Source organism: Nematostella vectensis, chromosome 10, assembly GCF_932526225.1.
Source record: "Nematostella vectensis chromosome 10, jaNemVect1.1, whole genome shotgun sequence".
In the NCBI taxonomy this organism is placed as follows: Eukaryota; Metazoa; Cnidaria; class Anthozoa; order Actiniaria; family Edwardsiidae; genus Nematostella; species Nematostella vectensis.
Window position 1 is genome coordinate 6,031,722 of NC_064043.1, and position 17,349 is coordinate 6,049,070.

Sequence of the window (17,349 nt, forward strand, 5' to 3'; positions counted from 1 at the left end):
GACACTATAGACATGCAATACACGTGACAATTGCGTTGCGTGACGGTTAGGCCTGCTTCCGGTTCCGGGCCCTTGTTGTTCAAATTGTTTTACCTTTAAAATGTTTACCTTATTTGTGGCATTGTGGTAAGATGCTGCTTGTAAAACCTTTGCAATAAAATAATCAATTAAAAAAATAGCCCAGTCTTCTCAAACAAACAACAATGGGTTTCGAAAGCACTTATCGTTTGACTAGAAAGCACAATAGCAAAGAAAGGGACTTTTATCAACTTGCATAATAAGAAATGTCTTCCGGCCACACATTAGATATTGAATCTATGTGAAACTGATGATTCAGCTACTAGAAAAGGAACAACTTTCCGTGATAATACAAGTCTTTGGCACAAGTATGGAGATCAAGAAATTCCTATGCTGTTTTACCACTCGCGAAGGGAGTTTTATGTGTGGGGCTGGATCGCTGGTGGGAACCCTTTGAGTATCGATGTTATCATTACTTCCTAAGCTTTAAATAAAACTTGCTTTGCTCTCCTTAGATTATTGGATGCCTGAGAATATATCTGCAATGGTTCAACATCGAGTTTCTACACAGACTGACCAAGGCACAAATTAAGGATCTGCCTTTGTCAATGACAAGTAAGATAGCTATACAAATATACCATGAAAAAAGCACGGTATTTTAGAGAAACAGGTGTATTAATTGAAGAGGAAAATATGTGGCAAATATGGCAGAACAAAAACTTTTCAATGTTGATTCAATTTACGAAACGATACCAAAGTCTCCCAAGCTTATAATTGTCCAGCTAGCAGGGTGTGTAGTACCCTGCTAGCTGATCTTTTTCCTGTCTGTTTCTATCAGTTCACTTATCCGTGTCGCGTCTGTTTTCGCGTTTATCGAAAAAACAGAGACGCGTCAAGGATAAGTGAACTGATAGAAACAGACAGGAAAAAGGTCAGCTAGCATTGTAGGTGTGTAGGGGGCATGTGTACCCCCGTTTTGTTATTCTTATTCAAGAATCACCAGACTCTATACAATTCTCTCAAATATCTATACCTTGGGAGAACCCCCCCCCCCCCCCTAAGATCCAGCTTACTTTGCGGGCGCTACCAAAGGTCACACCCGCATATGACCTTTGGTAGTGCCAGCAAAGTATGCTGGATATTCGAGCATGCCCCCCTCCCACCCACAACAGCAAATCCTGGCTCACGACAGGGTGGTCTACCTTCTAAACTTGGACCTGCCACTACAAATAATTTACTATCATTTTTTTTTTACTTGATATTCATTATGCTCCCTCTCCTCTTTCTTACTGCTTTTAACATTTCCCTGTAGCGCTACAAAAACTCAGCATACTGGAAACGTTGATCAGTGCAGTTGCTCTATTCGTGACAGTGATTAGGTGTCATAGGGGTGTAGGTCAGTTAGGGATGGGTAGGCAGGGGTATAGGGTAGTAAGTGCTAGGTCATAGGGGTGTAGCTTAGTTAGGGGTTGGTACTCAGGGGTATAGGGTAGTAAGTGCTAAGTCATAGGGGTGTAGCTTAGTTAGCAGTGGGTACTCATGGGTATAGGGTAGTTAATGCTAGGTAGTAGAGGTGCAGTTTAGATAGGGCTGGGTATTCAGGAATATAGGCTAGTTAGTGCTACGTCATAGGGGTGTAGCTTAGCTAGGGTTGGATATTCAGATTTTAACATTTCCCTGTAGCGCTACAAAAACTCAGCATACTGGAAACGTCGATCAGTGCAGTTGCTCTATTCGTGACAGTGTTGTTGCTGGTTGGATTATGTAAGGTAAGTCTCATTCAACATAATATCCAGACTGCAGTCATGTAGCTAAGACAGATGAGTAAGCCAGCTTTGTGTGGCTAATGGATGAATTAACAAACCTTTAATAGATGAATGTAAGAGCAGAAAGAGTCAGAGCAGGTGACAGAGTACCAGATAGATGGACAGACAGACGGACATTTGGTCAGATAAGACCACAAAATAGTATCTGGGGGGCACAGCCATGCCCCTAATGGTAATTCCCTAATCATTTCTTTTTGAATATTGAGAGTGGGGGCACTCTCCCCCAGAGTCCCAACCCCTGCTACGGCCCTAAAAACATACAAATTGGTAGGCAGATGGCAGACACTGTATAGGGCAATAGCAACGGTGACATGAGGCTATGAGAGGATTTGTTTTGTGAGTCAGGGGCTACACATAGGCTCCAGTTACAGATGTGCATATAAAGTAGAAGTGTAAAAGGGTACATTAATCTTTCTTACACAGAGAAAGACAAGTCTGCTGATCCCGTGGATTGTCTGGGTATGCATAGAAGAACTCTTAGATGTCTGCAGCCTTGTGGTGTATGCAGCAAAACACATTCAGGTACACTGCTGCACTTTTTAATATTAGTGGTTCCCGCAATAATATAGTTTGAAGCCTCAATGGGTGTTTTTTTTCATATGTGTAATTTGAGTATGAGAGGAAACAAAAAAAAAACAAATAGCAAAAAGGTTTTAGATGGTTGTAAACAGAAAATGTTGAGCCACCTAAGCCTCACAGCATTAAATTTGAGCAGGACCTACATTTTCTGGAAAACAGCCCATTCAAATTGGGCATTTAATCATCTCTGATTTCTTTCTTCACCCACTGATTGTTATCTTAACCATACTTTTTTCCTCTTTTTAATGTTATCCAAATAAATTTTGATGTGTATGAGTGTTACTCTTATGTTTTTTTAACAAGACATGAGATAATCATTATAAATTAGAAGTGATATAGTGTGTAAACTTATGCACACATCTCTTTCTAACATAGCTAATACATTTATTCCTTTCTTTTTTAGCTGAGCCATTCTGTATACATTGGAGATGCTGTGTTCTTCATTATCAACGTAAGAAAAATGTCACATATCTAAATAGCCAAACTAGGACAGGGGTTAGTAGTACTAAAAAATTCTACCTGGGGCAGCAAGCATTAGTCAACCTTTTTTTTATTTCTAGCAGCTACTTTAATAAGTCCTTATCTTACACCCCATCCCCTTTGCTAAGCTACCCACAACTAAGTAAGGAACCAAAACATTGCATTTGAGTACATAGAGCTAATCTAAAATAGTGATTTCTTCACCAGATGTACTGTGTTTTCTGTGTGCACTCATACAGGAAAGACCTCAAAAGAGAGATTGCATTGAAAAAGGTAGAATATAGTACATCAGCATTCCTTATTATAATTTACAATTATACAAAATTTAAAATTAACTGTCATTTTGAATTATTTCAAGATGAGACCAGCTGTATGAAACCCACTTATCCATTCCCCCCCCCCCCCCTTTTTCATGTATGGCTATGTGTATATTTAAAAATTATATTGCATTTCTTGTGTTTTGACAGATAATGAGACAGGGCAGAAGGTCTAATGAGGAAGACAGTGATGAGGAGATGCTTCTTCCAGGACCTGTCTAAAATAAAATTAACTTGTCTAAACCAAACATAATATCTACAACAGACGCCTTTGCCTATGTATATCACCTAACTAATAAAAACTCAAACCTAAATGTATATTATCTAAAAAAGGGTGTCTTCGGCTTTGTCGAACAAAATTGGAAAAAAAAGGTCCTCAAAACAGATATATTTGGCTATGTGAACAACCTGTTTAAAACCAACATGAACAAACTTGGAACACAAATAGGTTACTTTTGCCTGTTAGATGCAAACTGAAGCTCAGGACATTTTAAAGGAAGCTGTTATTGGCTTACGAATGCTATAAAGAAATCATTTTCATCATAGTCAATATGTTATTTAAAATATATGGGATTTACAAATCATTGTAAGCTTCTGCCTCATTTTAAGGAATTTCTTCCCCACTTAGATGGTCTTAACATGTAATGCATTTGTAGATAATGTATGTAATAACTCATTAATGTTAAGGTTTTTTTAATTTTTAACTTTTGTAAATAATAAATTGAAAATAGTTTATTCACAATAAAGCAGCGGTTTTGTAATATATTTACCTACTCAAGGATTGCTCTATCCTCTTCTTATCCATGTGGCAAACCTAATTTATTCTTTCTTTTTCTCAACTGGCTCTTGATCCTCATTGATCGCTATTCTGACATACATGAATATGATGACATGGATGATTATAACCGTGACTACCGCACTCCCTATGGCACCATTACTGTAGCCAAGTATTCCTGGAGACAAATAAACAGTATATGCACTTAAGTAGCAATCACAAAGCATATCTTGACTTACCTAATGGCTCTGCCCTATTCAAAGGGCTTCCCTCCCCTGTATCTCTTTACTGTAAGTGGTCTATTGTGCTATTTTTACACATATTCAAGAGGTCCCGTTTCAGGCCCAAGGGGGTACCCAAATATAAGCATGACTGCTGGGGGGAAGGGGGTTGAAAGCTTAACCTTTTTTGGTGGTTATTTTTTTGGGTATGAGTATTTTGGGGGCATCAAATTTTGGGCTATATTGGACTCCCACACACCATTCACCGTCTGATTAATTCTGAACCCCCCACCCCCTGCCACACCCATGTGATCTCGATCTTCCAAAAAAATCACAGGCTTACCAACCTCTCAGTCAATCTCCAGTCAATCCCAGTAACTAGCTCGAATATTTTCACGATTGATCACCTCCTGTGATTGTCCTATAATTGTCTTATATCTTAAAATAAAGGCCACACTAAACTCTCATTGCTTTATGATGTGTATTTATTCAGAATAAGCGGTATTTCTAACGTTTGAGCAGTTGAAGGATTCCGCGTTACTTGATGCCTCTAAAAAGAAGTAAAGGCAGGCAGGCAGGCTTCGGAGACTTGCGACCAGATCAAGTAACCGGAATTGAAGTACAGTGGAACCCCGCTCTATGGACAACCGCTTAATACGGACATCCCGTTAATACAGACAACAGACACTTTTATATGGCCTGAAATCATTTTTCATACAATTAACCCCGGTTTAAGGACAAAAGAAATTCAAGTCTCGCACTTTCATGAGATTGATGCACTTTTAATAATGCATTTCTCAAGTTCTTATCAAATATTATCAAGCCTTTCTAAACCTAATCCTCTTAAGAAAATAGACACATCAAAATTAAGTCAAAATTGGCAATGGCAAGGACGATTGAGGAAAGGAGTTGTTATCCTGTTTTGTTGTTGTTGTTGTTTATAAAAATATTGCAATGAATTTGAGTAATAAAGAAATAACCGGAACATGTCACTAGTTCGCAAAGTACTTTATCCAAATGTTACTTGATAAACAAGTTTTAAAGATTAAAATTTCAATATTTTTTTTAAGTCTTTTAGGGCAGCCCACTTATTACGGACACCCGGATAATACGGACACTTATGAAAGTCCCAAGGGTGGTCGTATTAACAGGTTTCCACTGTATGAGTAAAATCTTGAAAAACACCCACCACAGTGCAGTAGACTATAAATGTCTCCATGTCCCCAAAGAAACTCTTTCTACCAGAAAATGCTGAGTTTTTACATATTTCAGCAACCGAGAGACGATAGAGGAATCTGTGGATGAAACATTCTAATTAAATTTAACAGTGTGGCTTGAATTAACTAATCAGCGTGTCGCATTACCGACAGCATGCATCTGGTGACAATTACCGTTGCATCCACAGACTCCTCTATCGACTCTGGGTTGCCGAAATGTGTAAAAATCTTTATTCTAGGATATAAGACAATTACAGAACAATTACAGGAGGTGATCAATAGTGAAAATATTCGAGCTAGTTACTGGGATTGACTGGAGACTGACTGAGAGGTTGGTAAGCCTGTGAAAAAATGTGGTAAAATTTACCTTCAAATATTATCCCTTTACAGACAAAAAATGCCCCGAGTGGTACTAGAATCATTCCAAGTGTGAACTTCACGAGTGTAATAAGAACGGCCTTCTCTCGGGGTCTAAATAAAGACAAGGAAACAAAGAAACGAACAACGGATTAGACGAGGATGGCCTGTCATGATTGAACCAAGCAAATGAAGTATTAAAAGCAACATACGAACCCAATAGTCCCATCACTAGAACCGCTCTTTTTCTCCATAATCAGCCGGTTATGTCCTGAATAGTATGACCTCAAATGTTTTTTTTTTCTGAGGATATCAGTAAAATATTCGATGCCACATTTTCATCTTTCAAAGGTCGCCATCGTCAGTAAGCTACTTCATAAATCCCGTTTTCAAGGCACGGTGTAAGAAAATTCATATTTCTCACCCTTATACCCCGTTCTATGGTACTTGGCAGACACCGCTGGAAGTCAGACCGGGTTTCTGCACTTGTCCCCAGTTTCCACCGGTTATATAATTCAGAATGGCGGCTGCCGCCTTCCGTGTGGCTGCCTCGAGAGTTCCTCGTTTCCTTGCGATCCGCTCGTGTGAATACTTCAGACCATCAGTGATTGTTCTAAAAGAGACCCAAATTCAGCTCAGACGTTGGGCATTGCTTGGTTGTAGGGGTGCGAGGCGTGCAAGATGGGGCGTCTTTGTCGGTACTGGGTCGGTTGGTCTTGCTTTAAGCGCAAGTATCGCATTCTGCTTATCACCAGGTAAATTTAATAAGTCATCATATTGTACAAATAACTCTAGGGCTTATATTTGCTAGGATTTCCTTAATAGAAGAAGTGTTAACGCGGTTGCGATGCTTCTAATAGCGGATGATGCAATCAATTCCCGATTAATCATCATCATCATTTTTTAAATCGTGGGAACTGCGTTGCATACAGTACACCTAACATAGCTTTTCAGATAAGACCTCAAACAGTTGTATATTCCTCCCTAATCTGAGACTGCAATTAATAAATTTGTTTATCTGTTTGCCAAGCTTCACACTGACATGAGACATATTTCATACATAAATAAAGGCTAATTCAGATGTAGAAAGTAAATCAAATCTACAAATCTGCTATGACAAGCTTGGCTATGATAACTTGTCATTTTCAATTATGGGAAATATCTGACAAAAAGCATGGCAGATGCAAAAACAATATTTTGAAAAGAAGGAGGAGAGTTTATATCTCCTTCAGTCTAATCAGGCGAACCAGGATAAGAATCAGTCACTTGTGATCCTTAGAGAAAATAAAATAAAATTTGAAGTTGTGTCTTGACTGTTTCCTCGATAAAGCTAGTTACATTGTCTTGTGTGTTGTTTTAAAGGGGAATTGTGGCGCAGAAAGGGGTTAAGTCACTCGAGAGAAAATTTCCCCCACCAGAGAAAGAGAAGGAGAGACAAGGCAAGCAACTTAATTTCACCTACCCCAGCTTAAATCAATTTCAGCATGAAAATAACAAGGCTTTCAGCAAAATTCCACCAGCAGTGGCTGCACAGATAATTCTCACAACAGCATAGCAAGTTTTAGAGCAATACCTCTCACATGGGCCGAGAAAATGCATTTCTAGTTCAATAAATGGTGACCTGACAATGATATGGACCAAACTGCGAGCCCAATGGCATCTCAGGAATGCAGAACCCTTGACAAATCACCTCCCGACCCTAAATTTTCTCTCGAGGGACTAATCCCCTTTCTGCGCCACAATTCCCCTTAAAAGCTGATAAGTGAACTGATAGAAACAAACAGGAAGAAAGCTCTGCTAGCAAGGTAGTAAGGGCCGAAACAGAAGAAAACTTTTATGTCTAAGTAACAGCACAATTATTATAATATGCAACAACCTTTTATCAGCATGAGTATCATAAATTACTACTTATAGCTCATCAATGTCTCATTTAAACAATTTCAATAGTATTATTATCACTTATCAGCACTGCCATCCTGATCAGAATTTCACTTTTCTTTTCTTTTTACTTCAGGTGTTATAGAGCGATTATGTAAACTGGCTAGAGAAGATGATGTTGAAGGGCTCAAGAGGTATTATGAATATCCCATGGTAGATGAATACTTTAAATGCTCATTTAAGTGCTTTGGGTGCTTATTTATTCAAAGCAGGGAGCTTACTTGAAACGGGACAGGGCGCTTTTTACAAAGTTCAGATCTGTATGAATAACAGTCATCATCAAATAGTTAAACAGTCATCATCAAATAGTAAAAATAAAATAAACAAGAACAACTCCAATAGATTTCATTGCCTAAGGTGAAAGCCTTACTTGCAGTCATTCATATTTTTCTGTTGAGTGGGCACTTATGAAATGTTTTGCGGCTAAAGGGTGTAATAATTAGAAGCAGGGTGTTCATTGAAAGCTGGGTGCTAGAACAAGCATTTACAATAATTAAATAAGCAATTTGAATGAACTTGGTAATGATGTAGAACATTTTCTGATTGAAAATACTTGCTGCAGGTTTTAATTGCATTCTTATTGAATTTTCTTTTCTTTTAGGCTGATCAAACAAGGGCATGATGTGAACCAAAAGCACCCTCTTGGATGGACAACATTACATACTGCAGCTGTTAATGGCAATCAGTGGTTAGCTTTAGTTCCTTAAAAAACTTATTAAAGAGCCCTAGTAAGCCTCACCTTTGTTATTGTTTTTTGTTTTTGTTTTCATTCATCATTAAAAGACCTTAAATGATGAAAAGGACAAAGTTCTTACCAACACAAATTCTATTCACTTTTCCATTGCAAGGATGACAAAATGGAGGCTAATAGGGACTCTTAATCTTAAAGGAATGAAAACGATGTATTCTAATGCTAAGTATGATGTACATAGGTAGGAAATTTATGTAAAAGATCTATTGTAAGAGATCTGTTTGGAGAGACCCTTAAGTAATTATGTTGATAGGAAGCCCAGTTTGTTCCTTTATCAAGTGGCTGCCGTTCCCCTTTCCCTTTGCTTTCTAGGACAGTCGCTGCTCTAATAGAGCTTGGTGCTGACTTAAACGTAAGGGATGACTTCAGCACAGTTTACAAGACTGCACAGAAAAGACACATGAGATCTTTAGAAGGTGACTGGATGTAAGACCTTGTTATAGATTAAAGGATCTTGTTATAGGAAATTAATGGCCTAATTCTAAGGGAATTGACATGATTCTTAAAAAAACTTTAAACAAAGTTACTCATTTAGAAGGATTATAAAGATGATTTCAAATTAATTTTGAAAGAAATGCTAAAAGGGGCATCTGTAGGATGATAGTGATGATGAAGAGGAGTACAGTAATTGATTGTGTTATACAATCATTTTTATTGAGGATTTACATTTTTATTATTCATAGTACAGTACTCCCAGAACCTCTGCCTTTTATGTTTTCTTGCTGTTTTGTCCACTGCTGTTCAGTTTGTAAAACTTTGGCAACTCAAAGAGCTCCCATAAAAGTTGTTCCTCCCTGGCAATGCTCTCCTTTGCAAGATTTTTTACTTATTCTTTATTTGTAAAGTCTGATTCTTGTTGTTGCAGTATTAATACAGAGGGAGACATATTTCAGTGATCAATTGAACAAAGGAGCTGACTTTTCTGGATTTACTCCTCTGCATTATGCAGCTCTGAGTGATAGCTATGAGTGTGTGCATTTACTACTTCAAGCAGGTAAAGAAGCTTCTAAATATTCACCAACATCCATTTTACACACACATTATTATGAACTGCATAACATCAGGCATTCCTTGGCTATTTTCAGCTTTATAGCCAAATTCGTTGTTCCCTGACCTCCCAGAATCCAAAATTCCTTTGGGAATAGCACGTAGTCAATCAAACCAAACAATCAAAACCAGACAAACCGCCCCTAAGCTTTTGTCTAACTACGCGCTATCCCCAAACGAGACAAGGATTTTGTGCAACAACGAATTTGGCTGTAAGCCTGGCATTGGTTATTTGATTGTATTTAGGTACATTTGCCAACTATTTTGAGCCTCCCTAATCGAAAAGGGCATACCATATGGTCTGTTTGCAAAGAACCATGTTTAAAGGCTGATACTATTATTAGCAATCTGTAATAGGAGCAAATTGGTTACTGACTGAGTTAGCAGATGAAAATGGATGTTTTGTGTCAGTAGATATTGCAGGAGTGTAAAATATTGGCATAATTGGTCATTGAAAATGGTTCAATGATTCCTCCTTAATTTACATGCCATTCTAGGTGCTGATCCGACATTAAAAGATGATTCTGGGCATCTGCCAATCAGCTACTGTGGCAAGGAGAATATTAAACAGACATTACAGGAATACACTGAAAAGGTGAGAGAAGCTTTTTCCTTTTTTTGGCAATTTAATTTTACATGCACACTTTTTACCCTGGGACACCTTTTTTAGTTAAAAGAAAATATTATTATTAAGGATGAATCATTTCTGTCAAATATTTTGCACAAAGTTCATGCTCTAGAGAACCTCATGCCTCATGCTGGATTTTAGGAGCTTTCAAAGTGAATGTTTCCAGATGCTTCTAGAATAGCAAGCCAAAAGATTTGTTTTTCAACCTTCACAAGCAACAGCAAATAATAATAGAATGATTATGACTGGGTTTTGTATTATTTTTGTGATTCTACCATTTCCCATTTTTCCATTTCAAGTATGAGAAACTGAAAAAGCAAAAGGAAGCTGAAGAAAGGAGAAGATATCCGTTGGAGCAAAGGCTCAAGGAACACATTGTGGGACAGGAGGGGCCCATTCTAGTTGTTTCAGGTGGTATGTATGAGTTTCTATCCTCTCTGAATGGATCCTCTTAGGATAAAAAAAATATTTTACTAATAAATCAGTCAAGATACTATGTAGTGGTCGGTGTAAAGGGCATGCAACCTAAAAAGGTTTATTTTTTTATATCCAGAAATACAAAAAATCTACACTCCTTCATATATCCATTAATCCACACCACCTCTAGATCAGGCTTTGTGCTTGATCTCGTTTAGTTATGTTGCTCATGTTTATTTCCAGCCATCAGAAGAAAGGAGAATGGTTGGCATGACGAAGACCACCCCCTTGTGTTTCTTTTCCTGGGTTCCTCTGGAATCGGTAATAGTTTCTTTTGTAATGATTTTGAAATGATGTAGGTCTTGGTAAAGGTAAATTTGACACCACTGTTTGTTTTTGTTTTTTTCAAAACCTGTATCAATAGTTCATAAACTTTATTTTTGCAAATAAATTTTTTCCATAAATCGCATTCTGAGACGGCTAAAATGGGCCTTTGCTGTTTCCCAAGCCAAATCTTTGACTTTTCTAGCGTATTATTTTGAGGCGAGAACTCAAGCTTGTCTGGCGTAACCTCACGGGTTTTAAGATATCGCCTTCAAATTTTCAGGATCTGATAGATAATTATGCCATATCATAAAATGTGTGAGGAATTTTCGATTTTTGAATGAAGATCGCTTTCATAGCACTTTTCGTGTCCAAATTTTGCCAGAAATGAGAGTTCCAACTTAGATTTGTGATATTTTGTTGACAGTGTCAAATAACAAAAATTCCTCACACTCTTTAGTAGATCATCTATCTGTCATTGAGATGCAATTACATGCAAGTGCATGCCCAATAACGCAAAGGTGCATTACGCTCCATACTTCTAAGTTTGAGGCCTCAAAACTTAAACACAGAATTAGCTATTGCAAAAATAAAACTTGCAGGAGATAATTCAATCTCTTATTTTTTAATTGATAAATAGCGACAATATTTTTTTCCGTGGACACGTTGTTTACCTTTACCGAGACCTTGAAAGAGTTCTGAGGAGCCCTTCTCCACTAAAGTTTCCCACCCCTGGCTTCCCTTGATTTTTTTCTATCATGCCTACGCAGACCAACTAGTGTTTCTACAGCTTGTCTGTAGTTTCTCTCCCTTTTTGAAAATAAGCTTTCCATGCATACGTACATATTTCTGTTCATGGTTTTACTGGTCATGTAATAATTACAGGTTAATATCCATTTTATAAACAACAAATGAACTTTGCTTTTTATATAGTAGATACCTTATTATTAAAACTAATTAATTTTTAATTATGTCTTTTATTATTGCAGGAAAAACAGAGCTTGCTAAACAAGTTGCCCACTACATTCACAAAGATAATAAAAAGGTAAACTTTCTGTCATCAACAGGAACCAGTTCTGGGATACTGTACATATACCTTCCGGTTTTCAGAATTAAATTATACTCTTATTAAAAAATCTGGATTCAGTGCTTGAGCGATAAAGAAAAGCCATTTGTTTAAAAGGGTGGATTGAATTTCACCGTGATACATGTGGATTTTGTTTGTTACTTTTCATTTAATTAAAAGATTCATCTTAAAAGTCAAATCCAGAGACTTTTAAAACTGTAAACAGACCCAAGTATCATCTGACTCCACAGGGTTTTATCCGACTGGATATGTCAGAGTACCAAGAGAAGCATGAGGTAGCCAAGATGATTGGCGCTCCCCCTGGATATATTGGCTATGACCAAGGAGGACAACTTACAAAAAAACTGAAGGAGTGTCCCAATGCTGTTGTTCTTTTTGATGAGGTAAGAAAAGTTAACAGTATTTTGGACATTATAATTCACTCAATGTTCAGGTCAGAAAAGCCAGGTCGGAGTTTAAGTAATCACTGAGGAATATAGTTTGAATCCATTGGAACTTATCCATTTTAACAGGAGGGGAACCCTTACATGAGGGGAATTGATTAGAAGTACTCTCTGACTCCATTACAGTCCAAGCACATCACCTTCTCAAGTTATCTTTTCTACAGGTGGACAAGGCCCACCCAGATGTTCTAACAGTCATGCTACAGCTCTTTGATGAGGTTAGTCCCCTTTCATCTAATTACTTCACACTAACTGCGTACCATAAGCATGGACAATGGAACAGGGGGAGGAGCTCCCTCGTCGGCTTATTTCGCTGGCCAGCAACACCCCAAAAATATCCCAACCCAACAGTTTTTAGTATATTATATTCATTAATCTGGTTCAAGAACACAACCATATTTTTTTTCTATGATTAGTGAACAGGGGATGAAGGGCCGCTCACCATTGGTTTTGCTTTTGCTGTCTTGATATGCTGGATATGATATTGCAAGGATGCAATTCTTGCAATATGCCTCTAACCTGATTGTTCTCTCAGGGTCGACTTACAGACGGGAAAGGGAAGACCATTGAATGCAAAGATGCAATATTTGTGATGACTTCTAATCTAGCAAGCAATGAGATTGCCAATCATGCTCTGGAGTTACGAAAGGAGGCAGACATGGCTGCAGCCCAGAGACAAGATGGTAAGAACATGGAGTAGGAAGTTAATATTTTTTTAGCATTATAAAGATTCTTACCCCTGGAACGGTTACTCATTTATACTTCTGATAAATCTCCTTAATCCCTTCTTTGAGATTAGATTAAACAAACATTTTTATTTTATTTCACAGACCGAGCAATGAGTGAACAAATAACAATATCCAGACGATTTAAAGAGCAAGTGGTTCAGCCGATTTTAAAAGTATGCGCTGACAGTAATTGTCTTCTTTACTGTACCATTGATAGAACAAGGATTTAGAAATAGTAAGAACTATTTTACAGTCGTCCTTGATAGTCATGTATTATTTTTTACATTCCCTGCAACATTACGCAAACTAATTGATCTCTTTTTTCTTCTAGTATAATTTCAAGCGTGATGAGTTCTTAGGGAGGATCAATGAAATTGTATATTTCCTTCCATTTTCAAGATCTGAACTTATAAAACTTGTCTCTCGGGAATTGGAATCGTGGTCAAAGACAGTAAGTTTGTGTGTGTTAAATTCTGCAACACAGGGTAACCATGTGTGATCTGTGGATTATTTGTCACATGTTATCAGGCCCTGTCTAGGCATGACATCAGGATTACATGGGAGCGAGATGTCCTTGATGTGTTAGCGGATGGCTACGATGTTCACTACGGGGCACGATCTATAAAGCACGAGGTAAGTCATTGCACAGCATTGCACAGCACCAAAGGCGAGTCACAGGCACTGCACATCATGACAGCACAGTATAGCTCAAGTAAGCTGAAGGTTATCCCTCCCCCGCTATGGGCAAGACGACAGACAGCATAGTCAATTGTCAGAGGGTAGTTACATAAGCCATTCATCATTAGGAATCGTGGAGTTAGGGGTTATTTTATTCCATGATTTAGGTAAGCAACCAGAAGCCGGTCTTTGCTTGCAAATGCGTGCAAATAAGCCTGAAGCACTTGATGAATTGCAATTGTATGCAACTGCGTCATACCCTCATGTGCAGAGCTTTCTGTGGCAAAGGAAACTAGCCGACACAAAAAGCTCTGAGCATGAGGGTGTTGCATCAGGGACGGTTCATGAAAGGACAGCGTTTGCCCTCGCCAAACCAAACGCAAATCAGTGCAAGTTGGTGGCCATACAAAACGAAAGTTGTAGCAAGAAGCAAAAATTTGCGCTTGTGTTTTTTTCTGGCCATGGCTTTACAGTAGTCATGTCATAACTTCTAATATGATAGTATGACACTAATAAGGAGGCTCAATAGCGGATCTAGGGGGAGGGTTTAGGCTTTGGGCTGTAAGAAGACCATATGTAACATAAAGAAATTACGCCCTCCCCCTTTGTCACTGAGCCAAACCCCCCCCCCCCCCCCCTTAAGCGAAAAGCTTGATCCGCCCCTGAGGCTTGTAAAGTGTTTATATATCTTCACTGAGAGTTTTTTTATATCCCACCTTTCTTCTTCAGGTGGAAAGAAGAGTCGTCAATCAACTCGCCGCTGCTCATGAGAGGGAGTTAATAGGCTCAGGAAGTTCCCTTCATTTGATTGTCGACTACCCCGATAATACACCAGAAGATGGCAAAGACATTTCACCAGTTATTAGAGTTCAACTATTACAGGATGGCAGCCGAAGAAATATAGATGTACAGAACTACTTCTCGCCCGACAACGATAGATTGTTATTCTAAATGATGCCAATCTGAAATTGCCTGGACTACTGTTAACATTGAAATGATATAACCACATTTGCTAACTGCTAGGAGGTCTCATTCTGTATTTCTTGGAGCGTAATAAGGTAATAGCGTTGATGTCTAGTGTCAGAAGATGGGATTGGCCATGCGCTCAACAGCCAAACTCCATCCCCTGCTCAGAAGCAGGCCCGTAGCCAGAATTTTGAGAGAGGTTTTTTCATTTGAGCGGACCAAATTTCCGGTATACCCCTCTCCTCGCCTTATTACTTCAAATAAATTCAATATTTTTATAGCCATTATTATAGTCATTTTAAAGATATATTGGATGTGCACGGTATATCCAACCAAACGTTATATACTTTTTTTGTTAACTCTGACCGGACCCCCCCCCCCCCCCCCCCACTTGCTACGGGCCTGAGAAGGTTACCCCTTGTGGCAGAAAACACATCTTTCTTCTAAAAAGGTTACTGCACAATGATAATTTTCTCACAACTAAAATGTCAATTGTATGTTGATGATCTAATGAAATCTATGCTGCTAAAGCTGTCACTGGGAGAAGCAAAACACATAACAGCCGAACCTTTCCTACTTCTCAGGAGGTAACTACTGTTTACCAAATTACACAAATGTGTGAGTTCTTTGTCGCGACTTGATTTGGGATTACTCCTTGTACTCTGTATCGTTTCTAATGAGATCCATGGATTACTCCTTGTTGTCAATAGATCCATTCTAGCAAAATTACCACGAAAGCAAGCCCTAGCATGCTAGGCAGGCCCACACCGGATCCGGCAGAGCAAACACCAAGCGTCTTTCGCTCACTTGGGGACGTCTTATCCCAGCGTTTTATGAAGCTAGTACACCGATCCATAGATAGACGGTTCATGCGAGACTTGTACCCTAAAATGAAAAAAATTAAACAAACGTAAACTGTTATTGTTATATTGGTTGTCAGGTAGCATTCATAGGTCGCGCAGATGGGCTGTGTATCAGATTTTTCCATGCATATTATTCGTAATTCAGATCTCCTTTTATATTTGTATGTTTATCTTACTGGCCTGATAACAGTCCTGTCTGTCTCTTGTGTTTGTCTGTCTGCCTATGTCTGTTTGTGTCTGTCTGTCTGTTTGTGTCTGTCTGTCTCTTGTGTCTGTCTTGTGTCTGTCTGCCTATGTCTGTCAGCCTTGTGTACATTACAAACCTGTTATCACATACTCCACCCCTACCATCAAAGCAACACCACATGCTGCCGTATCGTAAGCTGTCCATATGTTGACCATGTGACCAGGTTTGAACACTGACAGGTTACACGTATTCAATAGTATGATGTCTCCCCACAAGGTAGCATTCACAGCCACAGCGTATACTCTTGTTTGCTCTGTCCTGTTTGCTGTCTCGTTCTTCACCACTCCTCGTATACCTAGAATTGATGAACTCATGTCTAGCCATTTTCAATTTATCAACTATCGTATATTTATTTTCAAACACGAAATAGCAAGAAAATAATTTCCGAAAAAAAATGGTGGTCTCCGATGATTGAATTGTTTTACAGCCTATTGTAAATATTTGCATCTTTTTTCTTAGTACACAACGGCATTGTAAGCCCTTATAACCAAGGTGGTTAGCTTTACACTTTTTTGAAAAATTCTCAAATTGGCTGTGTTGTACCGACCAGCCAAAGCCACGCTTGATTTCACGCTCAAAATCCATCATCTGGATATTGAGGGAAGGGGGGGCATTGTCCAGAAAAACATACAGGGAAAGGGTCTGTCTCATTTTCTGTATACTGAAATACCACTATTTTGTTTATTTTTTTATAAACCTTTGCGTCTGAACAGCTAGTTATCCACACATCGATGACATACAATAAATGATGTTTATGACACGTATTATATCCTCCAATAGAATTAGACTAATAGATCGACTTATATAAAGTAGTGGTGAATATAGTTTCATGTTCTCGTACCATAATTCTGACCAGTTGCGCATGGCTCCGGTTCTCTTACGCAAGAACAGCCATCAAGACCAATGAAACACAGCGAGGAAACGACCAGAACTGCTAAAAAAGCCGCTGCCGCCATAACTAGCCGGAGTAAAGACTTATTTATGCTCAATCTGCCTTCTGTGCATAAGATTTAGTGTGATGACGTTTCAGATGATACGCTACAATGCCCCCGGACTACCCTGGGTACCAGAGTCTCGAGCTTCGTTTGTTTACTATGAGCCCTTTACTGACTACGAGGAGCGAAGTTTCGCTCCTCGTAGTCAGGGTCAGCGCATAGTAAACAAACGAAGACGAAGCTCGAGACTCTGGTACCCAGGGTACCCAGACGTCATCACACATGGAAACAGATCAATCTCATTTCAATTTCATGGGGCACAAAACGGATCTGTTACGCAAAATATCTGTTCCACAGCCCGTTTTTTTTTTTTTTTTTGCTGGCTGGGAAGATGCAGAACCCTCGGTTTCTGGGGAAAAAATCGTCCCGAATGGTTCTGCTGGCAAATTTTGTGAAGTTGAACTAGTCGTGCTGGGAATATTTTTGGGGGCGCTGGAGCGATGCTTG

At 38.7% G+C, this 17,349-nt stretch overlaps 4 protein-coding genes across 8 annotated transcripts; 2 read left to right on the forward strand and 2 right to left on the reverse strand.

Moving 5' to 3' along the window:
* The first annotated feature begins 111 nt into the window (after positions 1-111).
* Positions 112-3,985, forward strand: LOC116604566. 3 transcript variants are annotated; one of them, XM_032367114.2, is made up of 7 exons: positions 139-460; positions 534-633; positions 1,702-1,787; positions 2,268-2,366; positions 2,827-2,874; positions 3,111-3,176; positions 3,371-3,985. In XM_032367114.2, the coding sequence occupies exons 1-7, from the start codon at positions 329-331 to the stop codon at positions 3,440-3,442; spliced, it is 603 nt and encodes a 200-aa protein (XP_032223005.1). In that variant the 5' UTR covers positions 139-328; the 3' UTR covers positions 3,443-3,985. The 3 variants fall into 3 exon arrangements, with proteins under 3 accessions (XP_032223004.2, XP_048589321.1, XP_032223005.1); XM_032367113.2 differs by having other exon boundaries at positions 112-460; positions 3,111-3,985; XM_048733364.1 differs by lacking the exon at positions 3,111-3,176 and having other exon boundaries at positions 125-460.
* On the reverse strand, positions 2,787-6,186 carry LOC116604567 (vacuolar ATPase assembly integral membrane protein Vma21). Its single transcript, XM_032367115.2, has 3 exons — positions 6,007-6,186; positions 5,801-5,904; positions 2,787-4,173 (listed from the first exon to the last, which is right to left on the reverse strand). Exons 1-3 carry the CDS (start codon positions 6,042-6,044, stop codon positions 4,040-4,042), a joined length of 276 nt encoding a protein of 91 aa, XP_032223006.1. The 5' UTR covers positions 6,045-6,186; the 3' UTR covers positions 2,787-4,039.
* A 101-nt stretch (positions 6,187-6,287) lies between these two features.
* LOC5522092 (caseinolytic peptidase B protein homolog) lies at positions 6,288-15,716 on the forward strand. 2 transcript variants are annotated; one of them, XM_032367109.2, is made up of 17 exons: positions 6,326-6,545; positions 7,153-7,229; positions 7,805-7,862; positions 8,330-8,416; positions 8,792-8,895; positions 9,345-9,473; positions 10,024-10,121; positions 10,454-10,568; positions 10,815-10,892; positions 11,885-11,940; positions 12,213-12,365; positions 12,590-12,643; positions 12,961-13,108; positions 13,256-13,326; positions 13,485-13,604; positions 13,682-13,786; positions 14,561-15,716. In XM_032367109.2, the coding sequence occupies exons 1-17, from the start codon at positions 6,472-6,474 to the stop codon at positions 14,780-14,782; spliced, it is 1,749 nt and encodes a 582-aa protein (XP_032223000.1). In that variant the 5' UTR covers positions 6,326-6,471; the 3' UTR covers positions 14,783-15,716. The 2 variants fall into 2 exon arrangements, with proteins under 2 accessions (XP_001641860.2, XP_032223000.1); XM_001641810.3 differs by lacking the exon at positions 7,153-7,229 and having other exon boundaries at positions 6,288-6,545.
* Positions 14,678-17,070, reverse strand: LOC5522091. Of its 2 annotated transcripts, none has more exons than XM_032367104.2 (3): positions 16,749-17,070; positions 16,009-16,202; positions 14,678-15,682 (listed from the first exon to the last, which is right to left on the reverse strand). In XM_032367104.2, exons 1-3 carry the CDS (start codon positions 16,861-16,863, stop codon positions 15,665-15,667), a joined length of 327 nt encoding a protein of 108 aa, XP_032222995.2. In that variant the 5' UTR covers positions 16,864-17,070; the 3' UTR covers positions 14,678-15,664. The 2 variants fall into 2 exon arrangements, with proteins under 2 accessions (XP_032222995.2, XP_001641739.3); XM_001641689.3 differs by having other exon boundaries at positions 15,984-16,202; positions 16,749-17,067.
* Positions 17,071-17,349: the final 279 nt, after the last annotated feature.

What these genes read in the sequence shown, in the direction of transcription:
- LOC116604566 (XM_032367113.2), top strand. Translation starts at nt 329, where the DNA reads ATGATTCAGCTACTAGAAAAGGAACAACTTTCCGTGATAATACAAGTC. An exon ending in TGTGTGGGGCTGGATCGCTG is followed by an intron (nt 461 to 533) that starts GTGGGAACCCTT and finishes TGCTCTCCTTAG; the next exon opens with ATTATTGGATGCCTGAGAAT. An exon ending in TGCTGGTTGGATTATGTAAG is followed by an intron (nt 1,788 to 2,267) that starts GTAAGTCTCATT and finishes TTTCTTACACAG; the next exon opens with AGAAAGACAAGTCTGCTGAT.
- LOC116604567 (XM_032367115.2), bottom strand. Translation starts at nt 6,044, where the DNA reads ATGGAGAAAAAGAGCGGTTCTAGTGATGGGACTATTGG. An exon ending in TCTAGTGATGGGACTATTGG is followed by an intron (nt 5,905 to 6,006) that starts GTTCGTATGTTG and finishes GTCTTTATTTAG; the next exon opens with ACCCCGAGAGAAGGCCGTTC. An exon ending in TAAAGGGATAATATTTGAAG is followed by an intron (nt 4,174 to 5,800) that starts GTAAATTTTACC and finishes ATTTGTCTCCAG; the next exon opens with GAATACTTGGCTACAGTAAT.
- LOC5522092 (XM_001641810.3), top strand. Translation starts at nt 6,311, where the DNA reads ATGGCGGCTGCCGCCTTCCGTGTGGCTGCCTCGAGAGTTCCTCGTTTC. An exon ending in GCTGTTAATGGCAATCAGTG is followed by an intron (nt 8,417 to 8,791) that starts GTTAGCTTTAGT and finishes TTTGCTTTCTAG; the next exon opens with GACAGTCGCTGCTCTAATAG. An exon ending in CTGTTGTTCTTTTTGATGAG is followed by an intron (nt 12,366 to 12,589) that starts GTAAGAAAAGTT and finishes TCTTTTCTACAG; the next exon opens with GTGGACAAGGCCCACCCAGA.
- LOC5522091 (XM_001641689.3), bottom strand. Translation starts at nt 16,863, where the DNA reads ATGGCGGCAGCGGCTTTTTTAGCAGTTCTGGTCGTTTCCTCGCTGTGT. An exon ending in CGCAACTGGTCAGAATTATG is followed by an intron (nt 16,203 to 16,748) that starts GTACGAGAACAT and finishes CATCAATTCTAG; the next exon opens with GTATACGAGGAGTGGTGAAG. An exon ending in GGTGGAGTATGTGATAACAG is followed by an intron (nt 15,683 to 15,983) that starts GTTTGTAATGTA and finishes TTTTCATTTTAG; the next exon opens with GGTACAAGTCTCGCATGAAC.